Source organism: Mus musculus, chromosome 8 (genome assembly GCF_000001635.26).
Source record: "Mus musculus strain C57BL/6J chromosome 8, GRCm38.p6 C57BL/6J".
NCBI lineage: Eukaryota > Metazoa > Chordata > Mammalia > Rodentia > Muridae > Mus > Mus musculus.
This window is the reverse complement of record NC_000074.6, coordinates 109,912,786-109,927,574: the sequence shown is the minus strand read 5'-3', so window position 1 is coordinate 109,927,574 and position 14,789 is coordinate 109,912,786. Positions and strand designations below refer to the sequence as shown.

Below are 14,789 nucleotides of genomic sequence, written 5' to 3'. Positions count from 1 at the left end.
AACCTGTTTGATCCCCAGAACCCACAAGGCAGGAAAAAACTGACTCCACAAAACAGTCTTCTGACCTTCACATGTATGCTATAGTACATGCATAGGCACACGTGTACACATACACACACAGAATAAATGTAATTTTAAAAAATGTTGCCTACGTCCTCTGAGGTAGGAATCTCACATCAGCCTCAGGGCTACCACTTAGACTAAAGTGGCTGGCCAGCAAGCCCCAGGGGTCCATATGTCTCCACCACATGTGTGCCAGAGCAATAGCACACACTACCATGCCCTGCAGTTTTACTGAGTTCTAGGTAACTGACCTCAAATCCTTGAGCCTGGGAGGAAAGCCCTCTACCAACTGAGCTCCCCTATTCAACGTGTGCTGTTAAATGGCGAGCTTCCTGGTCAGCATCCCAGTGAGCTTGGAAGTGTGTGAGGACAACGTGTGTCAGTTCTGACAGCATTAGCTGCATTAGCTCTCTTCAGTCACTTAGGATTCCATTCTAGGCTATGGTAAGCAAGACTACACACTTGTTAATTAACAACTTCAACGCGTCACAGAAACTTGAAGATTCCCCCCGAACAATGTCATTTCATATTTTTTTAACTGCTGTTTTTCGCTTCCTAAAGATTTTATTTTGAGGAATATCCAGCTAAGGATATTATGATAAGAGATGCACAAGCTGGAAATCAGGAAACAAGAAACCTGTGCACTCCTGCTGGGGGTCTCAAACTGTGAGCCTGGGTCAACGTCCGTTCCTTGCCTGTTTCTCCGGCTCTACGCTCCCTTCTTACCGTAAAGACTGTCATTAAAACCAGCCTTCCTAGGTTAGGATTGGTGAACTGTAGAGCAGTACTTACTAAGAGCAATACTCTGAACTTAATCCCTAGCACCACACACACACACACACACACACACACACACACACACACACTCACACACACACACACACACTCACACACACACTCACACACACACACTCACTCACACACACACTCACACACACTCACTCACACACACACACTCACACACACACACACTCACACTCACTCACACACACACTCACACACACATACACACACACACTCACATACACTCACACACACTCAGTCACACACACAAACACACACATACACTCACACACACACACACTCACACACACACACACACACTATCTACTTTTTCTTTAAAGATGACATTCAGGTAAACCTGATTATAAATATTAAAACAGGAAGACATACCATGTACTTACTAATTTACAAGATGGCAAACAATACCCTCTAGAAGGATATTATGTTTAAATTCATGTTTTTATTATTTTTTTATTTTTTTAAATTAATGTTTTTCAAGGCAAGCAACTAATGTTCTGGAAGTCAGGAAAACACCACTCAAAGACTACTTGATCAAGCTAAAATAAAATTGACTTTAGTAGTGTGTCCTTTTTTTCTCAGTGCAAAGCTGAAATTCATCAAAGGCTTCCCCCGACGCTATTTCTCTCTGAACACAGTGAAACCCTGAGCGTGCCCAGCCGGCTGAAATCATCTACCACATACATGATTAAGTACTGGATAGTTACTTCAACTCAGAGCTGGAGTATGAGGAAAACTACAAACAGAGATGAGTGGGGCCGGTGGGCAGGTGGGGAGGCAATGACCCCTCCTCTGCAGCACTCACTTTAAGGCCTTGGAGAAGAGCGTGTCCGGCAGCCTGGAGAGAGTGTTATGCTGGATATCCAGGACCTCGAGGGGAATGTGCTCCACCAGTGCAGGAAGGACATGGATGTGATTGTGTCCTACCATCAGTTTCCGAAGACTCAGACTACTCAGAATTCTAAGAGGAAACAAAAGACACAAAAGCTCACTTCAACCCTTTCTAGTCTGTTATAGGCCAGTTAATTAAAACCATCAACAAACCTACTTTTAAAATATGCAACCACTGACAAGTGACTGAGCCAAGGAAATTTTCATAAGAACACATGCTCCACTATGTTCATAGCAGCCTTATTTATAATAGCCAGAAGCTGGAAAGAACCCAGATGTCCCTCAACAGAGGAATGGATAATAGAAAATGTGGTACATTTACACAATGGAGTCCTACTCAGCTATTAAAAACAATGAATTTGTGAAATTCCTAGGCAAATGGATGGACCTGGAGGGCATCATCCTGAGTGAAGTAACCCAATCACAAAAGAACTCACATAATATGTACTCACTGATAAGTGGATATTAGCCCATAAACTTAGAATACCCAAGATATAAGATAAAATTTGCTAAACACATGAAACTCAAGAAGAACGAACACCAAAGTGTGGACACTTTGACCCTTCTTAGAATTGGGAACAAAACACCCATGGAAGGAGTTACAGAGACAAAGTCTGGAGCTGAGACGAAAGGATGGACCATCCAGACACTGCCCCACCCGGGGTCCATCTCATAATCAGCCACCAAATGCAGACACTATTGCATACGCCAGCAAGATTTTGCTGAAGGGACCCTGATATAGCTGTCTCTTGTGAGGCTAGGCCAGTGCCTAGCAAACACAGAAGTGGATGCTCACAGTCAGCTACTGGATGGATCACAGGGCCCCCAATGGAGGAGCTAGAGAAAGGACCCAAGGAGTTGAAGGGGTCTGCAACCCTATAGGTGGAACAACAATATGAACTAACCAGTACCCCCAGAACTCGTGCCTCTAGCTGCATTTTTAGCAGAAGATGGTCTAGTCGGCCATCATTGGGAAGAGAGGCCCCTTGGTCTTGCAAACTTTATATGCCTCAGTACAGGGGAAACAGCAGGGATAAGAAGTGGGAGTGGGTGGGTAGGGGAGTGGGGGTGGGGTGGGGGAGGAGACGGTATAGGGGACTTTCAGGATAGCATTTGAAATGTAAATGAAGTAAATACCTAATAAAAAATTGGAAGAGAGAAAAAAAAAAAAAAAAAGAAAATGGGTCACATACATCACCTAGCACCCACCCAGGAGTCACAATGAGATCTTTAGTATAAGTGGCGCAGAGTCTAATCCTGGGGGTCAAATGACCCTTTCACAGGAGTCACCTAAGACCATCGGAAAACACAAATATTTACATTATGATTTATAACAGCAGTAAAATTATAGCTACGAAGTGTTGGGATAATCTTGTGCACTGTGTAAAAGCTGTCTTTGTATTATTCAAATATTGATTTCTGTGCCAGCAGAGAGCTGAGTACTGTCTGGACTTTGGTATTGTTATCTTTATGAAGCATCACCTGTCTCAGTTTTGTAAACTTTCTTCTCCATCACCTGAAAGGTTTAATAAAGAGCTGAACAGCCTATAACTGAGGCAGAAGAGGACAGGCAGAACAGCTGAGAAGAGATAGGAACTGTGGGAAAGAATCAGGTGTGTTGAAGGGAGCGGGAGAGGATTCACCAGCCAGCCACAGAGGAAGGAACAGGTGCCCTGAGAGGTAACAGGCTGCATGGCAGAAGGTAGATTATAATAAACGAGTTAATTAAGCTATGTGGGCTAGCTGGAAACAAGCCTAAGCTCTAAGGCCTAAGCATCATAAACAAATATAAGTCTCTGTGTCATTACTGGAAGCTGGCAGGTCAAGACAGTCTGGCGATAATGAAGTAACAACGAAAATAATTTTATGGTGGGGGTCACCACAACATGAGGAACTGTATTAAAGGGTCGAAGCATTACGAAGGTTGGAAATCACTGGTAAAGGAACTTCTAGAATAAATCTATTTTAACTTAAGTCTAGGCAGAAATGAAGTCTGGACAGCATTTATCTATACTAATAACTCAAGTCTGTTTATTAATATAATTCCATAATGAAATTTTTATCACAATAAAAATTAAGAGTTAAAAATATACTATGACTAGGCTGTTACCAATAAAATCCAAAAAGTGTTAATGACTTTCCAAATATGTAGTGATCTGTCGAAGATCCCACTGAACTGATAACATTGTCTGGGTGTGAAGATCAGAGGCTTGATGCAGACCTACTGTGCGACAAAGCCTGTATTTTAATTTTTAAAACTCCAAAGCACACGTTTTACGTTTAAGTACTTTGGAATATATAGTATAACATCCTCACCTATCTCCTTCCTCAAGTTAGGTAAATCTCACCATCTGGTAATGGTGAACTCAAATGCCATCTTATCACAAAGCACTCTCTGATTATTTAAAGTTCTCCTGACATTCGGAAACAATTGATAAATGTTGTGATTAAGAGTAAGCCTCCAGAGGAAGATGGCTACATTCAAATGATAGCTCCCTGGTGAACTGTTGCCTTGGACAGGCTCCCTGACTGTTCTTAGTTTCCTCATTCGAATCTAAGGTGAGGCTGACAGCACCTACAGACAAGGGATTAAAGGATGAGTTAGATCATAGGACTTAAGCTCTCAGGACAGTTCCAGCTCACTGTAAGTCACCCTATAGAAGCTAAACTCATCCCACCATACCACTAACCATGCCAGAGGCTGACAGCACACGCTAGCAATTCTCTGCATATACGTCAGAGTCTTACTACATTTCCTGTAGGCTAAGGCCATGCACTTCTCATCGCTAGTCCCTTACAGGACCTCCTACTCAGCAGGCCCCTCCTCAACAGTCGCCAACAATGAAAGGCAACCCAAATCTAGAGAATCACTTAAACACATATATCATGCACGCATGTATACACATACCTCATGGGGACCTCTGTAAGAAGATTGTGGCTTATGTCTAGTATTTCCAGCTTTTTTGCTTCACAGGCCCAGTCAGGGACACACTCCAGCAAGTTTCTGCAAAGAATAAGAATCATCACTTAAGGTAAGAAGTTGCTATGGCTTGGAAATTAAATGCTTCCCTTACAGACATGCTACTGCAGTTGTTCTAGTAGCCTGTGGTGTATTACAAATTGGTGGGTGGGACTGGAGAGATGGATTAGTGCTATAGAGCACTGGCTGCTCTTCCAGAGGACCAAGGTTCAATTCCTAGCACCTACATATCAGCTTACAACCATCTCTAACGCAGTCTCCGGGCACCAGGCATACATGTGGTATTAGAGACACACACACACAGGCAAAATATCCACACACAGAAATTTTTTTGAAAGTTAATTAAAAACAAATTAACTGATGGGATTAAGCCAGGGTGACAGTTTGTTCGTACTGTAATCCTAGCACTTGGGAGGCTAAGGCAAGCATGAGGATCATAAATTCAAGGCCAGCCTGGGTTAAATATGGAAGCTATCTTAAAAAACAAACAGAAGAAAGGTAAAAAGGGTAAGGAAAACAAGGGAGCAAAAAAGTGAGAAGGAAGGAAGGAAGAGCTCAAAGGAGATCTGGCCTTTTCTCAGTTGTCATGAGGTAAGCCATTACGAGCTGCCACCATATAACTATATACTTCCCCAAAGGCCCTAGGTGACATGGTTAAGTGGCCACGGATCGGAAATTGCAAGCTAAAAATAGACTTTACTTCTTTTAAATTGCTTATTTCAGGTATTTTGTCATAGTTATGAAAATCTAAATAACAAACAACGGAATCCATTTCACTAGACTCTGAGGAAGAATCTGGGACGCTGCCAGGAATACAGGCGTCAATCAGAGAATGCTGCTAAAGTAGAAAGGGAGAGACCAGTACTCAAATGTGCACAGCAACGTGGGCCAACTGTGTGACATCACACGTTCAGAGAAGACTTCAAACAGAAGCAACAGGATGCAGTGAGACATGATGAGGAGAGATTTGGGAGAAGTGGCATCAAAGATAACCAGGAATTCTATAGGTAATGACAGAGAGAAAAGAAGCAAATTCTCAGAAAAACAGAAGGAGTAACAGTGAGAAAGTAGACACAAAAGGCAACCAGCAGCAGGGCAAAGTTTCAAGTCACTGGAAAAACAAACTCGAAATAGTTCATACAGCTCCGCCCGCATCATACAGACTTCTACTGTCAGAGGTCACCCACCCCTTCCAGATCTCAAGGTGTATATCAGTTATGTGGCAGGCTGAAGTGAGAGCTATAGGAGAAGCAGACTTTGCTGTGACAAGTTTGTGAAAAGAAAACTTGGCCTGAAATAGCCAAGGCCACTAGCTGCTCAAAAACATGACATCTGGGCTGGAGAGATGGCTCAGTGGGTAAGAGCACTGACTATTCTTCCGGAGGTCCTGAGTTCAATTCCCAGCAACCACATGGTGGCTTACAACCATCTGTAATGAGGTCTGACGCCCTCTTCTGGTGTTCCTGAAGACAGCAACAGTGTACTCACATAACATAAAATAAATAAAATCTTAAAAACAAAAAAAATGACATGAACTGGGTTAGATTCTGTGACCTTACATGAAAATACTTAAGCAGCAATGATGCCAACTTGAGTCACAGCACAGAGATATGGCAAGGAAGAGTGTGCTGTGTAATGGGAGGCCAAGCATGAAGTGTTTCCCTGGAAACAGGGAAAGTTAGGCTGGAACTAGGTCTAAACCATGTCTGCAAAGTTCTTACTCGATCCTATATGTGTAGGGCCTACCTCAAGGGTTTATAAACAGTATACAGATGATGTCAGCTGTGTGCTTTAAATACATGACTGGTTGGTGGAGCCCAATAAAGATGATTCTGCCAAGAAGAAAGAGAAGAAAGAAAAAGAAGGAAGAAAGGGAAGAGGAAAGAAGAATGAGAGGCAGGAGTGATACAGGCCTGAGTGAGTAGTCATTCAGCTGAAGGAGAGGCAGGAATTCCAGCACTGCCCAGGGGCAGCAACGGCGATGACTCAGAGAAGGATTAGGTAAAGAAGGAGGACAGAATGAAAGATGGAAGGAAGCTACTTTCAGGTCCTGGAGGACCAGGGGCCTGACGGGGCTGAATTATGAACAGACACAGAAAACAAGTCCGGAGCAGTGGAAGTTGAGCTAATGTTACAGAGGTTTGAGACTCCTGGGGTGTGGGTAGCAAAACCAACTGGCGAAGAACTGGATACATAAGCCTGACCTGAGAGGAGAGGCTCAGTCTAGAAAACTGGCGGATGCCAACACTCAGTGACTCAAATCACTGGACTCAATGAGACTGCATCTGCAACAGGGCAGTGTGCCAAGTCAGAACTGGGGGGTGACTGCCTGCAGGAGAACACAACAGAACCAAAGACACAGAAGCAACGACTGACATGGCATTACAAAGAACATGGCCAGTTTGAAAGCTGCCTTTTAAAAGAAGGAGTAGTATCATCAGGGAAAAGTGAACTAGAGATGGCCAAAAGTGAGCTGCTGACGAGATAAGGAAATGGCAAGCAAGGCAACAGCTCTCCTGACAAATGGAGACAGAAAGGTGAAGACAGTGGAATTAAGCAACACTTTGTTTATTCAGACAGCAGAGATCTAATTCCTCTTACCCTCCTTCCTTTAGCCACGAAATAGTATCTCTCCCCCTCCCCTGAGACAGCACCCCCCCCCAATCAAAACAAGCTCCACCCTCGTGGACAGACTCACTGGGAGAGCTCCAAAGAAGTGAGCAGGCTGGGCACTGGGTACACATTCACTGCCGTCAGCCCTGTGAGAAAACAGACAACATGCTAGCAATGGTCTCCGACAAAGAGCAGGAACTAGAGAGGGTTAGAGAGCTGGCTCAGTGGCTCTTCCAGAGGACCCACGTCCAGGTTCCAGCACTACAGCGGGTAGTTCATGACAGCCTGTTAATTCCCGTTTCCTGGGGCTGGGATGCTGCCGGCCTCCATGGGCAACTGCATGTTCCCACACACGTATACACAGGTTTTAAAGGAATAGCTTGTAAACAAGCAACAGCGGTTTTGTAGAGATGACTAAAGATAAAAACTACTGGCAGCTCACTCTGACTGACATTCAACCCTAGTCTGTTTTTGCAAACATACACAACTACTAACTTTGGGGTCTTTCGCATTTACACTACATCACTAATGTTAACACTACAACCACTAATGTTAACAGTACCACTTAGTTTATAACTTGAAAAATTAATACTTAGATTTTTAAAAAGCATTTCTTTTTAATTACATGTATGTGTGTGGCATGAACATACCGTGCAGGAGTCCCCAGAGAGCAGAGAAATTGGATCTCCCCGGAGGTGGAGTTAGCAGGTAACTCTGAGAGCCTCACACGGGTGCTAGAGACCTAACTCAGGTCCTCTTTAGGAGCTCTGAGAACTCTTAACCACTGAGCCATCTCTCCAGGACAATATCTACATTTTTGGTAAAAATAACGTCATTTTTAATTGAAGTATAACGCAGCTAGAGAACCAATCCTAAGTGTATGGATCAGTGAAATGGAACAGCAGTGAGCTAAGGCTCAGACCATCCCCAAGGTATTGCCACCTCCTGAGCATTTCCTCATCTCCTCTTCTAGCCACCACACACTCAAACGTACCACTTTCTACCCTGGTTACAAACAGCAGACAACACCTGCCAGTTATAAAACCAAACTTTCCTCCATGCCCCACCCAACAGGAGGTTTCTGGGTAGCCCAGGTGGCTTTGAACTCATAATCTTGCTTTACTTTCCCAAATACTGGGAGATAAAAGGGTCCATGATGGCTGGAGATGGCAGCTCGGTCGGCCACATGCTGGCTGACCCAGCACGGAGGAAGCCCTGGGCTCTAACCAAGCACTGCATGAACCAAGCACGGTGGTGCACATTTGTAATCCCAGACATACTTTGCTATCTTCTCTTTCATTTTGAGGCAAGGTCTCATGTAGCCCAGGCTGGCCTTGAACTCACTATGTACCTGAGGATGGCCTTGGACTCCTGAGTCTCTTCTCTTGCCTTCCTGCATATGCTTTGGTCTGACTCCACATTATGCTCTGTTCACACTATTGCATGTGGTTATATCTTTTGAATGTTCTTTGTGTGTGTGTGAATATGAAACACATCTGAGAGATTCATTCCTTCATAGGGCTCTGAACAGGTTTTGAACTTTGTTAAAATGTTATAATACCTAGCAAAAATCACTACTAGTATTAATGATGTTACTTAAATTCTTACTGTAAGCATCCCTTCTAATATTTGTTTTCTTGTAAAAAGGGAAAAGTGTTGGGAGATAAAGCAATTTGGTGTCTTAACTGGCAGATGCTGGACTCTCCCTTGCTGCCCCCGACTGTGTTAAGCAAAATGATTACCAGTCAGCCAAATGACTTTAGGCCAGCACCGACCTTATGACCATACCAGGAAACCTAGAGGAAATATATGACAACTGTGCTGCTATTTACTGCAGCTTTTAAAGGGGCTCCTGAGGCGACATCCTCAAGCCAGGGCTGTTTCAAACAGTTTATATGTGACTTTTTCCTGTCACAAGTCTTGATGAATCCTAGATGTCTCTATAACCACTCCCACCTAAGCCAGAGACACTTAACCCTAGTGGCCTAGCAGAGGGACCATTAAGAGTGGTGTAAATACAAACCTTCCTTCGCATGAGAGGTTTGCTGTGACTGGTGTGAGCAAGCTTTCTGCTCACTTGATGAGTCAGCTGGAGCCACAACAATTAGCTCTAATACAAGATTTCTCTCGAGTTATTTTTTTCTTGCCTCCCTTACCAGAAGAGGCTAAGCTGGTTACAGAGAAAGCAGCAGCAGGGACAGTGGAGCTGCGGTGGTGGCTGAGGCAGCACATCAGGACATTGGAGCATGCTAAGCTTAAAGATGACAAAACTGTCTTCTTGAGAACTGAGGAAGAAGCTAAGGAGAGCTACAAGCTTGAAAGCCCGCAGGGCAGCAGTAGTGGTTTCCTGGGACGTGGACTAACAAGAGGCAGCTGAGGAGCAGCCAGGCCAGGGACAAGGATGGCAGAGGAAGTACAGAGAAAGCAAAAGAGGGTAGAAAGCTAATCTGGAACAAAGCAGGGGCTATAAAGAGGCAGAAAAAAGCACCTGCAAGCCCTAGTTGCTGGAAGAATAGCAGCAAGCTATTAAGTCTTCAGACATCCCAGGTCTGGAAGCTATAACAGTGGCTGCTATCAAGGGATGAGGACTCCTGACATTTAGGTCTGTCTAGAAGCTACAATGCCAACTGCTGCTGCAGGCCGAGGAATCCTGACTTCCTAGGCAGTGCTTCACCTGCAGGATTAAGGGCTCTACTACAAAGACCTATGTAGGAGTTGTAACACTAGAGGGAGCCACCAGGCCTGGCTACCCAACTCACTGCCATGTCATGAGGTACAAAAGTTGCTGAAGCCAGCACTCCTCCTCGTCTAGAGGTGGTTTCTAGGTGGTAGAATGTAAGGACCCTGACAGCCGACTGATGGCAAACACTCCATGACTACTTAATGTAGGGCTGCTGGGCACGTAGGTAGGGCTGCTCCAATTCAGAGTGACTATGAATCTATCATCCACACACATGTGAAGTGATCTATGCATAGATGATGAATATGAACCAAGAGAGGAACCTCAGGCATATCAATACACAGTGCCAGTTAGCACTCAAGACATTGTTGTTATTGTTGTTTTGGCTTTTCTAAGGGTAGTGGTAGGCTGAAATAGAAATTGACTTTGTGTCTCAAGCTAGCCTGAAACTCCTGATCCTCCCAAGTACTGGGATTACAAGTGTGGCCACAGCACACAGTTTTTACTCAACAAGCTCTTTTTTATTATTACACTTACTTATTTATCTCTGCATGCATGTATGTCTGTGTCTGTGTCTGCATGCGGTGACATATGGTGGCCAGAGGACAGCTTGTGGAAACTGGTTCTCTCTTTCCACCCTGTAGGTCCAAGGGACAGAACTCAGGTCGTCAGGCTTGGCTGTGATAAGTTCTTTTACCTACAGAGTCACCCTGCAGTCCTGCTCAACAGTTAGACCTGATTCAGGATTCATCTGAGCCATGAGTGAACCTCCATAACATGATGAAAGACAGAAAACGGAAGTCTCTAGCAACATATTCCAACACAGAAAAACAAAGAAAAAAAAGCAGTTTTCCGCCATCATCAGTTAGCTCTTACACACTGATGCCTGACTTGTATGCTTTGCCTTAGCACCAAGAGGCAAACATTTCCCTGAATGTATCATTTGTGGTACAGTTTTAACCTAGAACATGCTGTTTCTGTGTTTAGGCTTTGGTATAACTTACACAGTACACTATGATCATGCAATTTTGTTTCTTAGTCAAAAACTGCTTCCAAGGCTTATTTGCACCAGTACGCAAAGCTTTAGTCCATCCATTTCCGCTATTGTACAAAATCTACCATGTAAATCTATCATTGCTGATTGACCCATTTTCCTGTTAACAGTCCGACGTTTTCACCACAACACAACACAACACTGTGACAATCCTTCTGTGTGTAGGTAGCTCTGTGATAAATGGCAGCAGGAAATCACTGTTCACACAGCTCTGCCACTTCTCTGACATGGTCACCTTCTCCTGAGGTGGTTTCATTCAAATTCTCACTGGCTATAGTGAGGACTCCAGGAGAGAGATACCAAGTCTAGTCTCTGGTCACACTTAGCACGTCCCCCTTCAAACTGAGGATGATAAAGTAGTTAAATTGTCATTTCTGGCAGTTAGTGAAAGTGAACACGTTTCTTTTCCTTTCCTTCCTTAAACACAGAAAACTGCCAAGCATGGTAAGTACACCTACAATCCCAGTACTTGAAGGCTAAGTCTGAAATCAACTTGGGTGGTACAGTGAAACTTCCTTAAAACACTAAAACCTAAACAAAATACATAACAAGCCTAACTGGTAAAGAACTCTCCATAAAAATGGCTTCAACATCATGAGACTGTCTCAAATAGACAAAACAGTGGTCTCTATACACACAAGGCCTTTTACCCTGAAAAGCATTCCCACAGACCATCTCTAGTTGCTGATGAAGCTAATCTCTGCTCTAAGTCATCCCACGTTGTATGAAGCAGAGTGGTTTTTCAGGCTGTGAACAGCAGCTTTGACTCCATTTTGAGGAAGAAGGATGCCTCCAGCCCCTGGGTAACCCAGGTACCAGTCACCACACATCCAGCACAGGCTGATAAATGACTTATTCCTGGGGACCAAAGAGAGCTACCCTGTAAGTTTATTGGGATTAATTGAGACTGTAGGGGCATATGAACATATTAAAATCACATCAAGAAAACTAGGCCCAATAACTTATTGGACATGTCAGGCCAAGAAAAGGGTATGACTCACTTATCTGGAACCCATAAAGGTGACAGACATTAAACACTGTGATGGTATGGGCTTCATACCAACCTACCATCTGATTCCTGGTGTGTGTGTGTGTGTGTGTGTGTTTGTGTGTAGGACTAATGCCTCCCCTACTACTCCTTGAGCTTCAGCTCAGGTAGACCCCATTCTTTATGTAGTCTGTGACTACCTGTTTGCCTTTCTGGACCTGGACCTGCCTGACATGCTGTTTCCTGCTCTTAATCTGTTCCTGACTCTCTGTCTATGGTTTTGCTCAGCCTTTCACCTTGCAGCTGAAGTCTGTCGCTTTGCTCTCAAACCTAACTACAGCAGGTCTCTCCTGGCATTCGTCTGGTTCATTACCTTATTAATACAGACTCTCTGAAATCTCTTAAATTCTGCAGCAGCCTCTTTAGCTTATTTTCATTCTATAAACCACATATATGCATATATACATATGTACTGGCTACTATATGGCATGAGAGTTTGTATTAGTAATTAAGACTGGAATAAAAGAACTTGGATTCACTGCAGCCAGACTACCAGGTTATATGATGCTTCTGTCCGTGTGGATTTTCTGTCACTCTGTCACTGCTACACTCACTGTAGAGAGCACAGTCACTGTAGAGAGCACACTCACTGTAGAGAGCACTGTCATTCTGTTTCTGGCACGTGTGCTCCCTACACTCCTGGGACAGGGTCTGTTCATTCACACTAGAACTCGGAGCGTGTGCTGCTCCATGCGGGCTGAAAGCAATCCTCTGTGCTTTGTGGACTGGAACAGTGTCTTGCTCCTATAATTTAGACACAGCAACATGAAAACAGTGACACAGAAACTAAATGCAAACCTATTCGTGTGTACTAATAACACTTGGTTTATGAATAGGAAAGCTTAGATTTCATGTAATTTTCAAGTCACAAATATTCCAATTTTTAACCCAACTTTTTAAAAATATAAAACCCATTTGTACTGGCTGTTTTTGCATGTCAACTTGACACAACTGAAGTTATCACAGAGAAAGGAGCTTTAGTTGAGAAAATGCCTCCATGAGACCCAGCTGTAAGGCATTTTCTCAATTAGTAATCAAAGTGGGAGAGCCCACTGTAGGTGGTGCCATCCCTGGGCTGGTGGTCCTGAGTTCTATAAAAAGGCAAGCTGAGCAAGCCAGGGAAAGCAATCCAGTAAGCAGCACCCTCCATGGCCTCTGCATCAGCTTCTGCCTCCAGGTTCCTGCCCTGTGAGCTCCTGTCCTGACTGCCTTCAGTGACGAACCACAATGTGGAAGTGTATGCTGAATAAACCCTTTCCTCCCCGACTTGCTCTTTGATCATGGTGTTGGTTGCAGTAATAGAAACTCTTAACTAAGAAACCATTCTTTACAGACTATACAAAAAACAGGGGCAGGACCTCTTTAGCCCTAGGCTGTAAGGATACCAACACCTACCTCCTAACAGAGGCTCTGGTCTGAGCATGCTCAACCACCTAGGCGACCCCTATGACTCTGTAAGGCTTCTTCCTGTACACAGTGACTCTCAAGGCACCCAGCCATGCCTTTTTATGTATATATCCATTGCTTCAGGGCTAACACCAAAGTTAAAAAAGAAGCTCAAGGAGCCACAACTCTATTCTGCAGAGTGGCTGAGGACCACAGGCGCCACCCTTCTCGTCTGAAGGCTCAGACAAGAGGAAGAGCTAAAACAGGAGGTTGGATAGAGAACTCACTGTTCCAACTGGCGTAGAGGGTTCGAAGGGAGAAGCCGCTGAGTGTCAGCTCCCTCAGCTGGTTCCGCTCACAGTGCAGCTGCTCCAAGCTACATAAGGAGCTAAGGTCCAAATCAGTCAACTGATTGTCCCGCAAATCCATGTGCGTGATATGTTTATTTCCTTCCATATTTTCAGTAATCACCGTTTTCAAGTGGTTCATCCTTAATATTCAGAAATAGGAAAATAAATGAAGAGAATTTCTATTACGGGCTTAGGAACATTGTAGAGAGGGCTGACCCTTTCCTCTTTACCAAGCATGAGAATCTCACTACTTGCTTCATTTTTCAAGATACTAAATAGAGAAAACAACCAGTTAATTCTTAGAAAAAGAAGCCATGATCGAGCTAAGTTAGAACCAGTAAATGCATACACAAACTAGACACAAAAAAGGCAATATTCACGAAGAGGTAAATGCTTCTTCGCAAGGTTAGGTGGGGCATGGGAGGACAAGAAAATGGGCAGGCTCTGCGGTGAGCAGGACGCTAAGGCAGGAGCAGCTTCCCTTCCCTGGGGTTACGCCCCCTTTTAATCTAGTGCTAAGACTCGTACGCACTGAGGAGAAAACAGACTGAATGCATAGGGACGGTTCAGACACAAACTTCATACAATGTTTCTGCCTCTTGTCTCCTCACCTACATGACTTAGCACAAACCAGCCCTGTTCTCCTCCTCGTGTATACTCCTAAATCCCAGCCTGTGTCTTTACAGGGCTCACTCTCACCTTCCTGAAATGTCAGCACAGGTAGGTAGATAACTTTGACCACCTTTCTTTAGAGAGCGATGGTCACTATAAAGTAAAACTCATGAGGTTTTAGTAGTGACGCCTTGAATAGCTCAACTACAACACAATGTTATTAAGAAAAAATAAGTGACTCAACAGAAAAATGGCCAAATTTATAGAAAACTAGAGACCGCTAGTCCACATACAAAATGATGTTCAACATC

At 44.0% G+C, this 14,789-nt stretch overlaps 1 protein-coding gene across 3 annotated transcripts in view; it reads right to left on the bottom strand.

The window, feature by feature from the left end:
* Phlpp2 (PH domain and leucine rich repeat protein phosphatase 2) overlaps nucleotides 1-14,789 on the bottom strand; it is a 76,155-nt gene that overhangs the window by 17,097 nt on the left and 44,269 nt on the right. For 2 of the 3 annotated variants that reach the window (XM_006531010.4, NM_001122594.2), the window contains exons 9-12: nucleotides 13,804-14,006; nucleotides 7,434-7,494; nucleotides 4,664-4,759; nucleotides 1,670-1,825 (exon numbers count right to left, since the gene is read on the bottom strand). In XM_006531010.4, coding sequence (XP_006531073.1) covers nucleotides 1,670-1,825; nucleotides 4,664-4,759; nucleotides 7,434-7,494; nucleotides 13,804-14,006 — 516 coding nt within the window. The remainder of the gene's footprint in view (nucleotides 1-1,669; nucleotides 1,826-4,663; nucleotides 4,760-7,433; nucleotides 7,495-13,803; nucleotides 14,007-14,789) is intronic. The other variant, XM_030243551.1, reaches the window with a different exon arrangement.